This window comes from Clupea harengus, chromosome 14, assembly GCF_900700415.2.
Source record: "Clupea harengus chromosome 14, Ch_v2.0.2, whole genome shotgun sequence".
NCBI classification, from domain to species: Eukaryota; Metazoa; Chordata; class Actinopteri; order Clupeiformes; family Clupeidae; genus Clupea; species Clupea harengus.
The window spans coordinates 878,432-899,362 of NC_045165.1; the positions used below are offsets into that span (position 1 = coordinate 878,432).

At 45.7% G+C, this 20,931-nt stretch overlaps 2 protein-coding genes and 1 pseudogene across 2 annotated transcripts in view; all 3 read left to right on the forward strand.

Annotated features, from left to right (window-relative positions):
- The window catches only part of LOC122133489, a 13,525-nt gene extending 8,302 nt beyond the window's left edge, over positions 1-5,223 (forward strand). The window contains exon 5 of the mRNA XM_042709797.1: positions 5,036-5,223. Within this exon, the coding sequence (XP_042565731.1) occupies positions 5,036-5,223 (188 nt within the window). The remainder of the gene's footprint in view (positions 1-5,035) is intronic.
- A 3,675-nt stretch (positions 5,224-8,898) lies between these two features.
- Positions 8,899-16,911, forward strand: LOC116223573 (annotated as a pseudogene).
- A 952-nt stretch (positions 16,912-17,863) lies between these two features.
- On the forward strand, positions 17,864-20,280 carry LOC122133490 (fibroblast growth factor receptor-like 1). Its single transcript, XM_042709798.1, has 3 exons — positions 17,864-17,956; positions 19,256-19,436; positions 19,760-20,280. The coding sequence occupies exons 1-3, from the start codon at positions 17,864-17,866 to the stop codon at positions 20,224-20,226; spliced, it is 741 nt and encodes a 246-aa protein (XP_042565732.1). The 3' UTR covers positions 20,227-20,280.
- The last annotated feature ends 651 nt before the right edge of the window (positions 20,281-20,931 follow it).

Sequence of the window (20,931 nt, forward strand, 5' to 3'; positions counted from 1 at the left end):
GAAAATGCCTTGGGTAGTTTTTTTAAAGATTCAAAGCCAAAATATTCTTTAATGAGGCATATAATAGCTTGGTGGGTCGTGTCCTTTCACCCTAAATGTAGCACTGGCTGCCATGGAGCTAGTCCTGGCTGTCTCTATATATATGCCCACACCGCCACAGCACATCCCACTGGGCAGCCTAAATTAGCTTAATTGGCCATTTTAACTAGTTGTTGAGGATCCTGAGAGGGGTAAGAAGCAGAATCTGACTCCAGCAGAATGGAGAGGTCAAGCTATAAATGTAGCAGCTCAGCTATGTGGTATTACTGTCACCCTTTTTCCCCCTGAAGGCCAATTTATAATCCAGGTGACAAGTGTCCCTCAACAACAAATGACGTAAAATAAACTAAATGTTTGGTAGAGCATCGCAGACCATGTCGCATACATCAAAACATTTTAAAGGGTGCAAACATTGAAAGTTTTTTCACTCACTCTGATTGGATGAGAAATAATTTGATCATCTGGCTAGGTAATGTTCCGCATCCTATGTAGCTAGCGGTACCAACTGTAACCTTCATGTTTGATGACACACAGACTTCAGTCAGTTAATGACAAGATTACAGAAGTTTAAAGACTGTTCTGTCTGTCTTCTGTGGTCAATACGACTTGAACTGCTTGTTACCTATTAGTTAGCTAGGTAGCTGACTTGCCATAGAAACTACATGTTACGTTCTGACCCAGTATTTCATCAGCATCAACTATGAAAGCCCACAGGTGCTGTGCTACCAACCCCTCTTCCTTTTGTTGAGCAACACTATCCACCAGCCTATCGCCTGGTCTAGGAATTCACCTTTACTCTTCCTTCTCTTTCTATTTTACTACCTCTATGCCTGTATGTGTAACGGAGGTTATCTTCCCCTCGCTGTTTCACTCTGCGTTGTGTTTGTTTAAGAAGGACACAGACACCGACCTGATGTTCACAACGTTTATTGTTGCTTCCAGGAATCCTGATACATGCAAATGACGAACATAAAATCCGTTGGACAGAGATAGCAAGTCGCTCAGCTCCTCTGTCTTATACATTCGAAGAAAGAGCTAACACGTGCACAAAACACACAAGTGCAAAACGTGACCCACCTGATACATGCAAATGACGAACATAAAATCCGTTGGACAGAGTTAGCAAGTCGCTCAGCTCCTGTCAATACAAATCAGGCAAGCCACTTAAAACAATATGCACAAAACAAGCTCACATGTAGGCTAGCTAACTCACTAGCGTGTGTCTGCAGGACGTGTACCTACCTCTGTCTTATACATTAGAAGAAAGAGACAGAGGAAAGGAAGAACCAGAGACAACCTCTCAATCACACCCACTTCAATACATTGTATCCAAATAATACTCGGGAACCAATAATCTGCACCTTGACCGTGCTAGAGAATTAACCCATGAAGGGAGGAAAATTCAGGGAAGCACATTAAACCCTGTTACATATGCATGCATCCGTGTATGTATGTAGGCCTACGTATTGTAGCGACCTGATGGGTCTGGAGGTCGGGACAGAGGAACACAACCCTTGTTAGGTGAAAATTCACCCTAGTTACCTCAGGACTCCGGAGCTGCATATAAGTATATTTATTAGACAAACAACAATTGCAATCGGGCTCACCCCCAGCACAAGGCTGAAAGTGAAGCAATGATAAACACATCGCACAAGGTTTATATAGACAGAAGTTAAGCGTTCAGCAGAGATAACCACGTGGTGGATTTCTGACGTCCGAGGCAAGGATGGAAGTTTTGCCAGGTCGGAAGAAGCACAGTTCGATCCTTCTTATCACTTCTGGTCTAAACATGCTCTTGTACATATGCAGACTAAGTGGCACCTAATATTCTAAGTTACACACACGCAGAAACACAGAAAAGCCATGTTCCTGCTTACATAAGTATATGATTCATATAAGGTAATTAATAATACAAGGCACTTGATTATTATATTCTTAAGTCATTCAACTGCCGGTTGATTGCTGGCACGCTGCCAAACATCGAGACGGCCGCGTCACATACACCCCAATCGTCCTCGTGGTTGGCAGCTCAGTGAGAGAGGGGCGGGTCCCCCAGTGGATATGTAAACTCAGCCGGGTGAGATAGGGGCGGGTCCCCCAGTGGATATGTAAACTCAGCCGGGTGAGATAGGGGCGGGTCCCCCAGTGGATATGTATATATGTGAAGTGCACTCTTTTCCTTTTCTTGGATCTTGAGGCATAGTGTTCTGCTTTGATTAAGGCTCATCGCAGCCTGTGTTCTACGAGTAAAGATAAGCTGGTATCAGCACATCCGTTACAGTATGTATGTATGTATGTATGTATGTATGTATGTATGTATGTATGTATGTATGTATGTATAGGCCTATGTATGTATGTATGTAGGCCTATGTATGTATGTAGACAGGCAGGTTGTCCTCCAATCATTTAATCCCGGGATGATTTAAATGATTGGACAGGCCTTATACAGCCCTGTGGCTGCGCCATTTTGATGACCTCATTTCCTGTTACACCCCCCTATCCAACCATAAATCTACCTGTTGAACTCCCCTATATCGGCACAATGTCAACATGCAAACTATCCAACTGAATGGGTATTATTGACAAGGCTATGGTTTGAGAATTCATTCTTTCCACAGATCAATAGGTCAGTAGGTCACTAGTTATGGCTGTTATGGCTGTTTGCATTGCCAATTTCACAACAAAGAATGTTTGTTATTTGGTGAAACGGCACTTTACCAAAAGCCAGAGCACATTCTATTCAAATAGCCATTGGGATAAGGTGAGAAAAGTTATCAAAAGGTTATTATCAGAAGATCAAAACTCATTAGATTAAATGTTCACACTACAAGAAATATATCAGTAGTTCTGAGACACTGTGTAGTAAGCAGGAGTGTGGTTGATGAGGATCTATAATTTGATAGCTGATCATTTAATGGACTGTAACATTACAACTCATTTAGTTAACAGTATACAGTGCAGTTCTGAATCATAGGGGTGCAATACTGGTCCAAAAGTGGTCCCTGAATGGAAATGTTAAGCTCTGGTGTGTGTGTGTGTGTGTGTGTGTGTGTGTGTGTGTGTGTGTGTGTGTGTGTGTGTGTGTGTGTGTGTGTGTGTGTGTGTGTGTGTGTGTGTTCACCTCTTGGCTTGTTGGTGTCTTAGTTAGATGTTGCCAAAACAATATTTAACAAGACATATAATATGAAGAGAGAAATTGTAGTGTGATCACTCATCTTACACATGCCTGTCAAGTAATGTCTTGTCTCGTCCAGCTTCACCAACCAAATTTTAACAACATTTCTCACTGCTATCCATCTATCCATCCATCCATCCATCCATCCATCAATCCATCCGTCCGTCCATCAGTTCTATGCATGCCTCTGTGCAAGTCTTCATATTCCACAGATTGCTGATGTGTTGTTTTTTCTCTCTTCAAGCTCTGTGCCACTGAGGCGTGTGTTGGAGGCACAGCCGACAGTCCTACAGATTATCCGCTATTCCCTAACAAGATGAAGACGCAGAGTCAATGATCCTGGCACCCTCCAACAATTCAATACAAACTGGGAGCTCTAACAAGCTATTGATATCAGAGGTCATGCAGAATAGATGTGGTAACTGTCGTATGTTGCTTTTGGTTGCTACTTTCTCAGTAAAGTGCTGATGCACAAGGAGGAGAGGATCTGAAGTGCAAACTACTCATTTCTTTTGCATAGAAAACGTCAATTGTAAATTAAAGGAGAGCATTGGAAAGAACGCTCTGTTGAAGACTATGGTGTGTGTGTGTGTGTCTTGAGAAAGACAGCGAAAAAGAATATGTGTTCTTTCCTTGCCCTAAAAATGCTGTCCTACCTGCTCTGCAGGGCTGTGTGTATCAGTCCATGATTAAAATGGGTGCAGCAGCTTGCAGGCCGATGAAAGGTGTTCCTCCTAGATTCCACCCACTCTATCTCCCTCTCTCGGCTGCCCTGGCTTGGGTTGCGATTGGGCAGAGAGTCAAGCGGGCCTCATTTTACCTCCGTAATGGAGACAATCTTGGGGTGATAGATTTTTTTATGAGGTGCCCACAGCCAGGTATCCACCATGAAGAGACGATATTGCTCTTCTTCACCATGGAACAAACCGCACTTCGGCCACCATTACAAATTGCAGTGCAGTGCAATGTTGCCACCTAGTGAAGAGCACCGGAACAAACTTTGCAACAAACACCAGAGAAGAAACGAGGAAAGGAAAGTATCACTTCTTGTACATTTCAGGCTGAGAGGCAAGTGCTTTTGACTGTGTTATTTCAGAGGCTGATGAGATTGAATGGGGATGTGTTGAGTGATCTCTTCCCAGTTGGGCTGGATTTTCCCCTCCATCACCCTGCTTGTCTCCCACACTCAGAGCCCTAATCTCTCTCATCTCGCCTCCCTGCTGGCATTGGAACCCAGTCACAGAATGACTATGCATGACATGTTTCTATGCATGCGCGAGTGTGTGTGTGTGTGTGTGTGTGTATATGTGCATACATGCATGTGTGTGTATATATGTGTGTGTGTGTGTGTGTGTGTGTGTGTGTGTTGGGGTGGAGGGGGGGGGGGTCTGCTTGACATTAAAGTTGGTCATGGCATGAGATTTATCTTTTCAACCATGCCATGACATTTGGGAATGCCATTTCCTCCACATTATCCGACCTCCGCCATCATTTATCATAAATGCATCTCTGTATGGACTTCTATCTGGACTTTATTTTTTTAATAACTGTAAAAAATGGGCCGGGCAGTTATGCTCAAACAAAGACATCTGAAATCCCCATTCCTAGACCTCCTCCTAGCTCTTCACAGTCTTCTCCTCAGTACACTGTGTAAGTAGAGGACTGTTTTGTTACTGTGGGAACGACTGCTTTTCCTCAGCTTGTCTGCGGCATCGCCATCTCACTAAACACAGCAGTAGTCTGCTTGGAAAATATCCCAGTTCCTCAGCGAATCCCTAAAATCTCAAATATCTGCTCTCTTGTCACATCTGCATCGCCCAGAGACACTGCTGGATTGCCTGTTGGCTCAGCTGGAGCTAGCAGCCAAAGCCCTGGTGGAGCAGACCCCGCGCTGGATGTGGTTTCAGCCCTGGCAGGGGCCTGGGATCAGGTGTCAGTGGGCTGATTGGAGAAGAGTGAAGGCTCCTTCCTGTGTTCCTGAGCAGCATGGAGAGGCTCCTCTCCAGTGACCTTTGGAGAGGAGCAGAGCCTTGGCTTTGGGCTTAAAGAACTCAGGCTGTCAGCAGAAGCTCACTGCATTCTAGGTGTGACTGTGCCATTACACAGTGTGTGTGTGTGTGTGTGTGTGTGTGTGTGTGTGTGTGTGTGTGTGTGTGTGTGTGTGTGTGTGTGTGTGTGTGTGTGTGTGTGTGTGTGTGTGTGTGTGTGTGTGATAGAGTGAGAATGTCAAGGTGGACATTTTGCAAGGGTGTTAGCATATGCTTCTCTGCGTGGTATTTTTTCATAAGGATGAGCATCCGTTTAACAACACCATTCATATATTTCTGAAAACTACAAGAACAAAAGCAGACAACTGAGGTCTTGGCTTTTACAAATTTCGAGACAAATGAGAAACCAAGACAAATGGATCCTCCTCCCCTTTCCCCCTCAGTAATTCAATTGCACAAGCAGTTCTGGTTTAATGATGTGCAGGGGAATATCCTGAATATCCTACCATCCTACTGTGTAGTATGTCCTGTGGAAAAACAAAACCAATGAATAAACATGACTTATGTATACCTTCAGATTTCTGCAAGAGGTTATTGTAAGCATTATCATTTTTTATTGTTTAGCAATTGTCACCTTTAAGTGAAAATATCCCAGTTATTTTCAGGGTTTTTTAATACTCTTCAAGTGTGACATCTTGGAATAATGTTTATTTCATTATTCATTACTTATCATCTATTATTTCCACATGAACACATTTTACATCATCATATGCATACTCAAAACACAATTCTACAGAACTGAGAGCAATTCTCTCCCAATCACCAGTTCAAAATTGACCTGGGACAACACTCTGCCGTGAGTCTCTCTGGAGACTTAGAAGGCAAATGAGATTGGCTCAGGCCCATTCAAATGCTTGAATAATGATCATCAGGAGGCCCACATCACACCTCTGAGGTCCATCACAGCATACATGATTGGTTCCACACACATAAAAACATTTTAGTCAGAGTAGCTCTGTTTCATGAGGATCTCTCTTTCCCTCTCTTTCTATCTATCTCTTTCTGCCCCTCACTTCCTCTCTCTCTCTCCTTCTCTTTCTGTCTTTCTTTCTTTCTATCTTTCTCTCCACCTCTTTCTTTGTCTCTGTTTCGCCCTCCCTCTCTCTGTTCCTATCACTGGAGGATATTGAATCTAAATGGCACAGTCAAGCCTCAGTAATTGGCGTCCCTAAAGAAAAAAGTGGGAGCGGTTGGGAGTGGAGAATGTCGTCGCCGATGGCTGCCACTCTGCGGTGATTGTGCAGGCGTGTGCAACAGAGAATGACATGATTTTGCTCAACCTGTCGGCTGATGCATAGTCCCATTCGTCTCCCTCCCTCATAGTACACAAGCTGGGTGAGCTGATAAATGGGTGGCTGTAGGAGGGAGGGAGGGTTTTTTACCGTCACCTCCCCACCCCCTGCTTTGCTTTGACTCTTGGTTTCACAGCAACATCAATACAATTCAAGAATCTATGAGTTGGAGAGTGATCTGGCATAAAGCCAGATCTTGGCGTATCAGCGTCTATTTCGCAAGATAAATATCACTTTCTCTCGAATCTATTCTCTCTTAAAAAAAACATTGACTTGAGAAATAGGCTGTCAAGGAAACAGAAGTAATGTGCTCATACTGACACTGTGTACTGTTTCCAGAGCAGTAATGAGTCATGTCAAATAAAGGCAGGTCGTGCCTTATGATCCTTGCTTGGTTTATGGTGACATCACTGACTTATCGACTTTATAATGTTCCAAGGTTGTTACAGCTCTCGCTGGTAATAGCCTCTTTCTCCTTCTCTGCTTTTCTGCCACCAGGGTGCGCAATTTAGCTTTATATCCCCACACCTCTGCTTTCTTCATAAAGGGATGATGTTTCTATCTATTCCATGCAGCTCCATCAACTATATGAATGTATGAATCACTTCAGAGCACGTTTGAAAACTGTGTGTTCTAAATGTATTTCTCTTGTTCACTGTATTCTTGTGTACAGAAAAGGTCTATCTATATGACATAGCCCGAGGGTAGGCTTTGCAGCAAAACAGGGTACTAAAGGGAGGATTTTTGATAAATGATTAAGTGTTCCTAAAACATTAATGTGCTGTTAAGACCAATCAACTTTAACAAGTACATAATTAATTAATTTGATACATATGTAAGATGGAGCATAAAATCTTCATGACCTCACACACGCTCTTCCCAGAGGAAATAAACATGAAATATAAATAATAACTATCACCTTCAGGCAATAAGTGGAGCCTCCCTTCGGTGATTATGTTGAGTTTTTATCTATCTATCTATTTATTTATTTATTTCTGTTTGTTATCATCTTGGATGCAGTGTTGACCCAATCAATCACATTCCAGTTGGTCCCCAGTGGTATCTGGCTCAGGCCGTTCGGTGTTTGTGGGGAGAAGAAAAAAATGACGAGGATCCAGTTTGCTGCCAACTTCGACAGCCAGCCCTCGGCACCTGCAGTACACCCAGTCTGTAACACCCACATGCTATGCCAACTCCCGCCCTCGCTGGTTATGAGAGGCAAGAATCAGAGGAAGCTGATACATAAATAGCCTGAAGACTTGCAGGGCCATATGCAGTATTAGACATACCACTATCCGGATACAGTGTGTGCAGATCTGTATAGCTAGCTAATTCATTGGTAATATTGAGCAACCTTATAGTTACAAAAGAAAACTATTTTGGACTCTGCAAACATCTTTGGGACTAGTTTACTGGTAGCAGTTTGTAACCCCCAAGGACAAGTTTGATCCTGTCCAGCCACAGAAAAGATGTTTTGCATTGCTGACAGAATGGAAACTTGTTAAAGTGCCAATATATTCTGTTCTTTGTCAGAGATCAAATGAAACGCAGATCTAGATTTGGCCTCATAGACTAGAAGGATTATTTCCTGCACATACATGACAATCTAATAGATATTATAATGCTGCAAACTGATACTTTTTTGGTAATATCACATTGTCCTGTGTTGTCATATGGATCCTTACCAGACAACTTCAGCGTTGTCTTATAATCACCCGATCAATGCAGTACATGTATTCTCCCAGACAGATCATGTTGTAGGCTTTCTTTGCATCACTAGCAATTTGGTGTAAAATGTTCTCTCTGACATGCGTAATTAACAACGAGAATAAATGTATTACGCACAGAAGCGGGCGTGGTTGCCTGCCAGCTGCTGTGGTCTGGAGGGGTGATGCTGATGGATTTGGTTTGACAGATCAGGGTTAGCCGCCGGGGGAGTCCATTTTCTTGCCGAGTCCTCACCGAGGCGCTCACTGGCGGAGCCTCTCTTGTTAGGATACGCTCAGCACCTCCCCAGCTGTGTGACACACAGACCGTGTATCCCTTATACCCCGCTGCCGTGCACGGAGGAGAAAAGCACAACAACCCACTGCACCGCATCAGCATCCAGGAAAACTTCAGGTTGCCGCACCCAAGGAATATGAAATGCAACCATTTTGTTGTATTGCGATGGGTTTGCCACTGCCCTCCTGAGCTGGAGCAGCTTTGTGTGCAAGGATACCTCGCTTGACAAGGAATAGCACCTGGAGCTACTTCGCCGAGAGAGAAAAGTCAAAAGAGGATATTGCCACAAACTGGATTACAAAGTACAAGGACCACACACCGATCTGACGCATCGTTATGATCGGATTAAAATAACAAAGCGTGCTTGCTTTACAAGAATATACAGGAAGTTTGTTTACAGGTGGCGCAAGTAATGACACGAGATTTAGTCTGCATTTCGCCGGCGTTTATGGGGTTGAATCAGACCAGATTTTCATTCAACTACTAAAATAATATCTAGATTAAATGGCTCGGACAATGCAGATGTTGCTTGGACAAGCGGTGCTGCTCTTTTGGGGAAACGTTTATGTGGTATCGTTTAGGAATGATGGTCCCATACGAACCAAAGACACTGAGAATGATTTTTGCAACAGTACATGCAGAGCAGCCTTTGGCTCCAACGGAGAAAGTATCACTCAACACAAACCTAAAGCCGTTCACAGTACAGAGCGCCACGCCACAGGTGTGCCCTTGATGGTAGCCAACGGGTCACCAGTGAAGAGTGTAGATGCATCATTCTCTAAAATCCATCATGTTACTGTAAGAGAGATTAAGCACGCCGGGCATAAACATCTCTCAAGTAACGGAACAGAAAGAGGAGAAGGCTCAGTCGAAACCAAAAACAAGCACTCAAGGCGACACATGAGAAAAAAGTTGAATAGCGAGATGCCTGCTGCCATGGGAACGCCAGGTGGACATAATAACACTAAGCCCCCTTCAATGAGCAGGCGAGGACTGCACAAGAGGAACCACCGAAGGAAAAGAGGAACAAAAGACGACGAAAAGAAAGGACACAAAAGCGGGAGAAAAGGGATAAACACCAGCGCCGCCGCTTTCACGCGCCCTGAAACTTCTGTCAACGTGTTGAGTGCCCCTTTCACTATGTGGCAGCCTCCGCCAAAACTCATGGCCCTTACGTCCACAAATTTCCCGTTCGATTTGACCAAGAGTGGCGAGTATCACACTAAGCAAGATGAAGAAGAGGACCCGTGGGATATGACCCCTATGACACCTCCATATGAGCTGGATAATGAGGAGGAATATTTCCCAAATCCCTTCTATCCAGTCACAAGAGAAACATTTGGAGCATACGCCATCATGTGTGTGTCCATCATCATTTTCCTGGTCGGAATAGTCGGTAACATTGCAATAATGTGCATTGTTTGCCACAACTACTACATGAGGAGTATCTCTAATTCTCTATTGGCCAACTTGGCCATATGGGATTTTGTAATGCTCTTCTTCTGTCTGCCTCTTGTGGTTTTTCATGAGCTGACAAAGACGTGGCTCTTGGGCCAGTTCACTTGTAAAGTGATACCATACATTGAGGTAAATATGACATGTAGCTATTCATTTTCATCCTCCTTATTATCATTATACTAGTTTGTGGCAGTAGTTGACAGTATTTCAATCTCTTCAATGTTGTCAAATGTCAAATCTCATTGCTGCAGGGTTTATTGGAAAAAACAGCTTCGCAGTTCCACTACCTAAAGCCATCACACCCATAAATACAAAAGAGTGATAGATGCGATTTGATCACATTCGAATATCACCATGACTACTTGGGCCGTCCCCTGTCACACATGGCCTGTACGTTGAGTGGTGCTACCACCCTGCCCTCAGGACAACCCTGCAAACAATTTCTCTCTCTCTTTTCTCTCTCGCTGTGCTTCATAATCCTGGCAGATCAGCTTTTTCTCTCACCCTGGGTGCCAGCCGTCATTCGATCAGTGCTAGAGCACCACACCCATTCTCAGCCCAGCTCTCATTTTACACAAATTGGGTGTCACTTGCATTTTGCTGCAAAACTGGGAAGCATACCTCGCCGTATGCATCTGTTTGAAACTGGAAACAAAAGCTTTTCTGTCCCGTCCTGACATGGTGCCAACAGTGTGTGTATATGTGTGTGAGTGTGCATCAGGTTGCCATTGTGTTAAGGGGTGCTGAGGCTTTCTCTAGGGCAGAGAGGAGTTTGAATGCCGGACCTTAGACACAGCAGTTCTGTGAGGCAGGATGGTGGCAGTGTGTGAATAGTGCTTGATGTATAGCCCCTGTATAGCCAAGGGACCCTCTCTGACAATAGAGGGGCTAAATTAGATTTCTTGCACTGTAGCAAGCTTTTGAAAGAGACTGTGTGTGTGTGTGTGTGTGTGTGTGTGTGTGTGTGTGTGTGTGTGTGTGTGTGTGTGTGTGTGTGTGTGTGTGTGTGTGTTGTGTGTGTGTGTGTGTGTGTGTGTGCGCGCGCCTACATATATACATATCTGTATCTTAGTTTATGCATACATGTGTGTGCGTGTGCTTGTGTGTTTTTTTATATGTCTGTTTCAATATACATTGCAGCTTGTATTCGGTGGTTAACACATTCATTGTTGCTAGAAAATGCACGTTATGTGTATGTGTGTGAGTGTACAGATTGATGTGTGAACATTATTGTTTAAGAGAGTGTCGAGACAGGGATTGTCCTATGTATTGAGAGTCTTGCTGCAATTGCTGTGGTGTGTTAGTGTGGATTGGATCGTAGGGCAGATGGGCTGTGGTTGAATTTGGGTTAAGTGTTGAGTGGAGTCAGTCTGCAGAGAGGACGTGTAGAGAGGGAGAGGTAGCCTCAAGCTGCATTACTCACTGCCTGGTGTAACTCAGAGAGTGAGCACACACACAGATGGTCACACACACACACACGCGCGCACACACATGCACACACACACACACACACATACACAGGCCTACATATACATTCATGCATGCTCAGATACACATGCATGCTCAGAGAACACACACACACATTCACACACATGCATGCATATTCATGCATAAAAAGACAGGATCACATAGACATGTGGGCATGTTCATACATTTAGACACTAATTTGTGCACAGATACAGAGACATACTGACATAGCCCTAGATGTGTCATTCAGAGGTGCAGTGCCGTTATCATGACTCATTATTCTTGCGATCCAGGAGAGATACATATACTGTGTAGACCAGTCACTCCAGGATCTTGCGAGGGGTTTGCTGTGATTATTGCGGCCAAAAGTAGCTGAATTTGCTGCGAGAATTCTCAAAACCTATGGTTGATATTGCTGTGATTTTGAGTTATATAAAATCAAACAATCAATCTTTGAATTTGCGTGTTAAATCCTGGAAGGACTGATATACACAAGCATATATACATGCAAACATACATATATACATATCTAGGTAAGTACATGCTTAAAAACATAAACACACTTGCTCACACAGACATTCAAACACACACACACACACACACACACACACTACACACAACGGGCACACCCATAGTGGCCCAGTAGGGCAGTGCAGTGCAGTGATCACAGCTATCACACCACTTCAAGCGAGCAGAAACCCAGTCCTCCTTTTCGATAGCAGGGATGAGTGGAGTATCCGGGCTTTCTCTCATACACTGGAAATGGGTGACTCAGTGGCGCTCCGATCAGCGCCAACCCACCTCTCCCAGACCGATATCCTTGCACAACCCCTTTCCTTTAGGAGAGCGTGTTCTCTGTGCCGTGCTCGTCTTTTGACTGAGGTTTTTAGGGCAAGCTCATGCCCACAGGCCTTCCGCCGGAAAAACAGCAGAGTGCAGCTCCTCTATGTGTGTGTGTGTATGTGTGTGTGTGTGTGTTGGTATTTTCTCATTCGCAGTGTTAAAACTGTTGTCCTTGTATATTTTATCCACGTGTATTTTTTTTTTTTTCATATTTTATATCTTTTTTTTTTAACACAGGCAATATTTTTAGACCTCTTTGAAACACGGTGGCATTCTGCCGCTCTGTGTGCTTTAACAGAAACAGAGACTCACAGTGAGGGCCCCGTCTCTGACTTGCAGAGATACAGTCTCTACACCACGGCACCAGAAGCGCAACACACTCGCACACTTATACTCACATACACACACATCTAAATACACAACACAGGCACACAGGAGTTGGCACGATTATATACAAAATTGGAGGTGGGTCGGAGGGGGGTTTGGAATGGCAGCCCCAGTGCCGTCGGCAGCAGCTCTTTCGCAGAGCTTTCTCTTTGATATAAGACCCAACACAAAAGACGCACTGATAAGAAGCCACGCTCACAGGCGACTGAGTGTTCTATCTAGTGCTTAGCATATCTCATCGGCTCATGACACCTAATTGTGAGATATGTTAATTATTCAGTGTATGTAATTACAGCTGGTAAATAATGGATTAACTCATAATTATGCTTTTTGTGTCGCTGTCTTTTGTTTGCAGACGCAAATACACTTTGTTTAGAGATAGCTCGTCATCAAACAAGATCAAGATAGAGGAGAGAGTGTGACCAGATGAGATATAATCTGGAATCAATTGCAAACAGAGAGAGGGAAAAATTACACATGCAGAATAGGTATTAATCACTAGTTTGAGTCATCTATCACCAAGGTAACCATGTAATGCAAAGAAACAATCCAATTTAGATTCACATTCTCTGGCCCAAAAAGTATTGATTAGAGGCCATATTTCATGTCACAGTGGCAGCGCCATTACTCTCACAGCTCAGCTTTTTTTCTCTGGATTTATGATGCAGCCTGATTCTTTTTGGACCCTTTAAAAGACCATAACCATAATAGCCTTTGTCTGCGGCCCGGTCATGCAACTCGTCTCCATAATCCCATTTGTCGATAGATAAGAATTATGACTCTAGCCCAACGGCGTCAGAGCCAACAAGGCCCACTCATTTCAGTTGCATTGCCAAGGGGCCATTAAATGCGTATTAATAACAAATGCCTCCATTATTCCACAGAAAGGACTCATCCAAAAATGAATGGCCCATTATCAAAGCAGAGACAAAAATCTGAGATGCCGTCTTCAAGCTTCCTGCTGCCCTCCGACCTGTAAGATATCAAGCCTACTGTCTGCGCTGCCAAGCACAGAATAGAGACGAGGTTTAGGCCCCTCAGAGTGTTTGCAATAGTGAGCATGAACCATGAGGACAGAGACAAGAGACGGTTTCGTAGACACGACCTCATATTATGTATTATTGACCAACAATGCGAGGACACCTTCATGCAGCACCTTGAATTTTAGTCCAACTCTAATCCTCAGTGCTGCAGAACGCACAGCTTGTTTAGCTGTTGTTTTCCCCTCCCTCCCTCCCTCTCTCTCTCACTCTCTCTTTCTCTTGGAACGTGGATCAAAGCGGTCCCCCTGCACGTTTGACAGTGTTTAGTGCAGCTTCGTTCCAACGCTCAGGTGATGAAATATTCACACTGTTTACACCTCGCCCCGGTGCCAAGGTGGCAATATGGATCACAGTTCAACCGTACAAGCAACCGAGGCGCACAGGGCAGCGCCCCAGTCGGGCACGGACGTCTCGCTGTTCTCTCCTCCCGAGCCGGGAAGGTGAAGGTTATTTGTGTTTGCCCTGTCAGAGACGAACTCTGAGAGCGAGGCGGTGGCTTTTTCCAGCTAATTAAATAATGGCTGTTCATTCCCCCGTAATGGCTGTTTCTGCATATCTTTTGTGCCCATTCTCTATGTGAGTGGTTATTAGGTATGCTGGTCCTGTTTCCTCCATTCAGTGCGATAGCGCTAAAAACAGAGCTCGGCATCCTTTTAGTGCATAACGTCCTTTTGAGGCTTGGAAAACATATTTCCCCTAATTGCATTGCCCTTGATGCTGATGGCTTTGATTCACACGCAATTACATTGAGAAAGCCAGACGTAGCCATCGTGTCGTTTTGCTGGGTGTGGGCATTAGAATCAATTGTGGTCTGTTGGGGCGGGGGTAACCGATGGCCAAGCATTTTCTCCCTTTGTCCTTTTCATTAGTGCCATGCAGGTCTGCTGTTTGTTCATAATTCATGGCAAATCTCCCGTCTCCCTCGCTCGGCAGGAAGTCGCTGTTTAGTGCGCTTTAGTTGGACCACGGAGGGCCATCTGTTAGCCATTTATAATTAAGACTGGGGGCCCCTCCAAAGGTTTGCTGATTTCAGTGAAAAAGATACAAAAAAACACAACTTCATTGAGCCGAGCTGTGGGCTGAGAACAATTTGTTTCCCGAATCTTCGAACCTGTTGGCACCCTGTTTACAATTGGACTGGAGGGACTGACTCCAGCTGCAGTTCACAGTTTCTCTCAGTACGTAATTTGATTTAACAAGAGGAGAGACGTTCTGGCTTAGCCAAGATAATGGTCCCCATTGCATTTTACCAAATGCAGAATACATTAGCCGCACCTTTAAATCGTCTTCCAATAGTCAAAAATGTAATCTCTTTCATTATCTAAATTAGATTATCCACCATGATGTATTTGATCGTTTGTTCCCGATTATTATTCTCTGGGAGATTAAACGAGTAAATCCTCTTTTTTCTTGATGTTGTTTACAGGTCGCCTCACTGGGTGTCACCACTTTCACCCTGTGTGCGTTGTGCATCGACCGCTTCCGCGCCGCCACCAACGTGCAGATGTACTACGAAATGATCGAGAACTGCACGTCCACCGCCGCCAAACTGGCCGTCATCTGGATCGGCGCCCTCCTGCTGGCGCTGCCCGAGCTTCTGATCCGCCAGCTGGTGACGGAGGACGGCGGCCTCCCAGAGGCCCCGGTGACCGTGGAGCGTTGCGTGGTGCGCATCTCCACCTCGCTGCCGGACATGCTCTATGTGCTGGGCCTGACGTACAACAGCGCGCGGCTGTGGTGGTGCTTCGGCTGCTACTTCTGCCTGCCGACGCTCTTCACCATCGGCTGCTCACTGGTGACGGCGCGCAAGATCCGACGGGCCGAGCAGGCGTGCGCCCGCGGCAACAAGAAGCAGATCCGGCTGGAGAGCCAGATGAACTGCACGGTGGTGGCACTGGCCATCGTCTACGGCGCGTGCGTGGTCCCCGAAAACATCTGCAACATCGTGTCGGCGTACATGGCGGCGGGTGTGCCAGAGAACACCATGGAGCTGCTGCACCTGCTCAGCCAGCTGCTGCTCTTCTGCCGGGCGGCGGTGACGCCGGCCCTGCTGCTGTGCCTGTGCCGGCCGTTCGGCCGGGCCTTCCTGGAGTGCTGCTGCTGCTGCTGCGGCGAATCGTGCGGCCAGGCGCGCTCCTCGGTCACCACCAGCGACGACAACGAGCACGAGTGCACCACCGAGCTGGAGCTGTCGCCCTTCAGCACCATCCGCAGGGAGATGTCCAACTACACGCTGTGGGCTCACACTGCTGAGGGGGTTTCGAAGGGAGTGCGGGTGGTGGGGTGACGGGGATATGTGTGGAGGTCTATGAGACCAAAACACATACAGCAAAGCCAGCTAGACCAAACCATACACATAGTCCACATACCATACATTACAGCACATAAATAAAGCTCTTGTACTGTACATTACTGTGCCAATACACATACATTCACACATGTACTCACACTTAAACACAAAGAAATGTGACTGTGAAGGAAAGCAAATTGCAGACAGATTTGTATATACGTGTACATTCAGTTTACGTCTTTTAAAAAAAATATGTTGCTTTTGTACCGTCTTTAATATACTGAGAATTTGTGATTGTGTTTCAGTTTCCCTTTCACTGGATAAGAAAGACAAAAGATGTACTGCACTGTTAATTCTGCCGCCCTAAACAGGTTTTAGTGACACACAATGTTTTGACCTTGTGGTCTTCTTCAGGTGTACAGGTGTTCTTGCACTGCCAGTCATGTTTAGATCTGTGCTTTAATTGGTTACTATTGGTTGGTTGCGCTTAATTGGTTACTTGGTTTGCTGCCCCGCCCTTTTTATTTTGTATACCACACTTAAAAAAAAGACTGCATTGTACTCAAAGTAATATATTATAAATGACTGAATGTTGTGTGCTGTGGTTGAACCATTTCTATTGATGAAGGTGATTCTTGTGAATCAGTCTTATGTATCCTGCTATCATGTTAGTATCTTATACATTCTAAGGAAATCTTTGTCTGTATTTGATGGGAAAAATCTGTATGCACACACACTGTCCAGTCTAGTTTCTGGTTTCTAAACTGATTTTTATATAACCAAAAAAAAAATATCTTTAATAAACAGAAACCCACAAGTCTTGTAAGCAGCAAACCTGTACATTAAAATGTCTCAAGAAAAATAATTTGAAAGCATCACGTTGTGTTTTGCGTAGCGTTGCGTTGTCTTGACAGCAGTAGCACTCAGCTCTGTCAGACTTGTTCATTCTCCTTCTTTAAGACACAGGAACCATCACAACACATTTCAGTCCTCTACCCATTACTTTCTCATCTGTGGTGGTGCTCAGTGCTTTGGTGCACATGTGTCTGTTGCTGTGAGGATCAGCAGGGCTGAGTTTTTCCTCCACATAACCGAATTAGCTGTCAGGCTGCACACACTCAACAGACGCAGATGCACGTTTCCGGGTGAAATCTCTCTCTTTCAGTCCACCGAGTGATCCACTCCCACGGTGGTCTTTCATATTTCCAATGCATGTTTCTGCATTTGATGTGGCGGGAACAGAGTGTTATTGCTATTTCTGTCGGCTCTCAGGGAAGAAGCCTAGATTATAATAGGCAGACACACGCTCCCAACCACCACACCCCCCCTCACCCCTCCACCCCTTCCTGAAGAATGTCTTCCTTTTTTTGATTTGGCTCAGTCTGTAATCAAGTTGAGCCAACGTGCTACTTATATACTTTCACCTCATTCCAAAGAGAAAAATGAAATCAATTTGTCCTGAAAGCCTTGAATCATTTTCCTTTAATTAAATGCTAAGATCAGGGTCTCTTTGAAGATGGATCAAAACGAGTCCCTTTTTTGCCAAACTTTCACTCACTCTTTCCCCATCTCAGATGCATTTGTGTGCCGCTATTATGTGCCGTTTAAGCTGAACATTGATCGGCCATTTTGAGTAGTAATTGTCCTGGAACGGTGGGACTTCCACTCATCAATGCGCCTCAATCAAACTCAATCAGACACAGACAGAAACGACAGCGCTGCCACACTGGGCTTTTGTCTGTGCCATAACTCCACCTGTGGTTTTGTCCTCAAAACTCAGCAATCTTGCCAGAAGACGGCCGAACGTGCTGTCAAAGATGGCCGAACATCTGTCTGGCGAACGTGCAGCGGAAGGTCACACGGTCCATTTGGTTCTCGTCGCACTCTTCCTCCCGGTCTGCAGGGAGCTGGTGTGTCTCGTCTCCCCTTAATGGGTTTTCTGTAGGACGGTTGAGATAAACATACGAGGTTTCTGTCACGGTCACATTACACAGGCTTGATAAGATCGAGGGCTATGGCCATGCTCTCTGGACAGGAAGATATTTCTCACTTTAGCGGATTCAGTCCACCGCGTGCTAGCCAGTCACCAGCCTTTAACACTTCTTCAATGTCAAGAAGAATGTCTCGAAAAAAAACCTCCCTGACTAAAAGAAAGCCCTCAGTTTCTTTTTATTTTTCATAAAGGCTTAGGTTTCTCTTCCTCTGTTTCCATGGCTATCTCTCCAACGTCTCCATTGAGAGTGCGAAAGGCAAACAACAATTCCCCACGCATCCTCTGTCTCTTCATTTCTATTATACAATATCACATTCATGCCCCGTCTGTCTAACTGTGGAAGTGTGGCGGCTCGAAGTGTTCCATTTTGAAGTCCATTGTTTCGCATGACTTGAAGATTCTCCCCCATTGCTGTTCAGAGGGAGCCGCTCATACATTTTAATAAGATAGTTGCGTTTTTGACCGTGCCCACAAAGAAAGATATTCCAAGAAAGGAAAATATAAAATTTGTCCTTTCCTGTTCCTCACGTTCCTGGGGAGACGCTCCATAATGCAGAAGTGCCAATGACCTGCCATTTGGGGGTCTAAGAGAGACTAAATATTTCATACGACCAGGAGGGTTTGGCTGTTGGAATTGCCCTCCGCCATACTGTTCTTCCATGTTTATGTATAAAGCAGCGAATCAGGCCGGGAATGCACTGAGTCGAGACCTCATCTCTGAACAGTCAGTGGTCTTGGAGCCGATCTGTCAGGGTTCCTTTTTATATTTTCCCAGCGGAATAAGTTAAATATGCAAACACAGTACACCACATAATCACACACACTCACTCACACACACACACACACACACACACACACACACACACACACACACACACACACACACACACACACACACACACACACACACACACACACACACACACACACACTCACACAGACACACACACACCACACACACACACACTCACACAGACACACACACACACACACACTCACACACAGTTACACACACACACTCACACTCACACAGTTACACACACACACTGGCACACACACACGCACACTCACACAGGTACACACACACACACACACACACACACACACACACCCACTCACACTCACACAGTTACACACACACACACACACACACCCACTCACACTCACACAGTTACACACACACACTGAGTTGATAGTTGTGTGTGTGTGTGCTCAGGTTGGTGAGCACCGGTTCGTGGTGTTGCCGACGGGAGAGGTGTGGTCTCGGCCCGACGGCTCCTACCTCAACAAGCTGCTCATCAGCCGGGCCAAACAGGAGGACTCTGGCGTGTACATCTGCCTCGGGGCCAACACTATGGGATACAGCTACCGCAGCGCCTATCTCACCGTCCTGCCAGGTACACACACACACACACACACACTCACACTCACACTCACACTCATATACACACACACACACACTCTCACACACACACACACACACACACACACACACACACACAGGCACACACACAGACACACACACACACACACACACACACACACACACACACACACACACACACACACACACACACACACACACACACACACACACAAACACATGTCAGACTGCCATTAATGCGTTATGGGTAAACATCACATCACATCACTCCCATTATTGACCACACCCACGAGTGTTTCTCATTGGTCTGTGCTCCCTCTCTGACTCCTCCCCCAGACTCCAGACTGCCCGTCACGCCAGTGCTGGCCCCGCCCCCGACTGCCGTCCCGTGGCCCGTGATCATCGGAGTTCCCGCCGGAATGCTCTTCATCTTTGGCTCCGCCCTCCTCTGGCTCTGTCAGACCAAGAAGCCCCACCCCCCCTCGCCCCCCGCCGCCTGCACCCCCCCCAAACGCCCGCCGCTCCGAGAGCGAGAGAGGGAGCGGGAGAGGGAGAGAGAGAGGGAGAGAGAGAGGGAACGAGAGAGAGAAAGAGAGAGAGAGAGAGAGAGGGAGAGAGAGAGGGAACGCTCGGAGAAGGAGGTGCTGAGCTACGAGGACCTCCTGCTGCTTAAGCCCCAGAACCTCTACCCAAAGATCTACACGGACATCCACACACACACACACTCACACACACACACCGACATCCACACACACGCACACCTGGAGAACAAAGTGCACCAACACATACACTTCCAGTGTTAGCCTCACGAACACAGACTTTTCCACGAACACACACAGCTTTATAGACACACGCACTTACACACACACAAAAAGCCACACACGCACACACACACGCATACACATACATAATAACACACACACGCAGACACACACACACGTACACATATTCGATAAAGATGGTACGGCAGGTATGTGTGTGTCCGTGTGTGTAGCAGGTATGATGGCCAGTGTAATGTTTGTGTGTGTGTGTGTGTGTGTGTGTGTGTGTGTGTGTGTGTGTGTGTGTGTGTGTGTGTGTGTGTGTGTGTATCGGTGGAGAGGCGGTTGCATTCCTGACACCAGCTGGGCTGTTGGCCCTTCATTCTGGGAGTATACCGCAGGAGGTGCTTTGAACTTTGAACTTTGAACTTTGAACTTTGAACATGAACGTGGCCTGCCCAAAGCACACGCCAGAGGGAGTAACTCTCCCACAGAAACCACTTTTCTCCGCTGCTTGAAACGCCTTGTTGGAATTCCACCCCTTTTCCCTTGTTACAAGATGACGCAGTCTCATAACACAATCATTTTTGCCCCCTTTAATCCAATCACATGGGCATGATAGGTCCCCTTTAATCCAATCACATGGGCATGATAGCTCCCCTTTAATCCAATCACATGGGCATGATAGCTCCCCTTTAATCCAATCACATTTCATTCTCTGTGAAGCCTCAGCCTGAGCCCCACCCT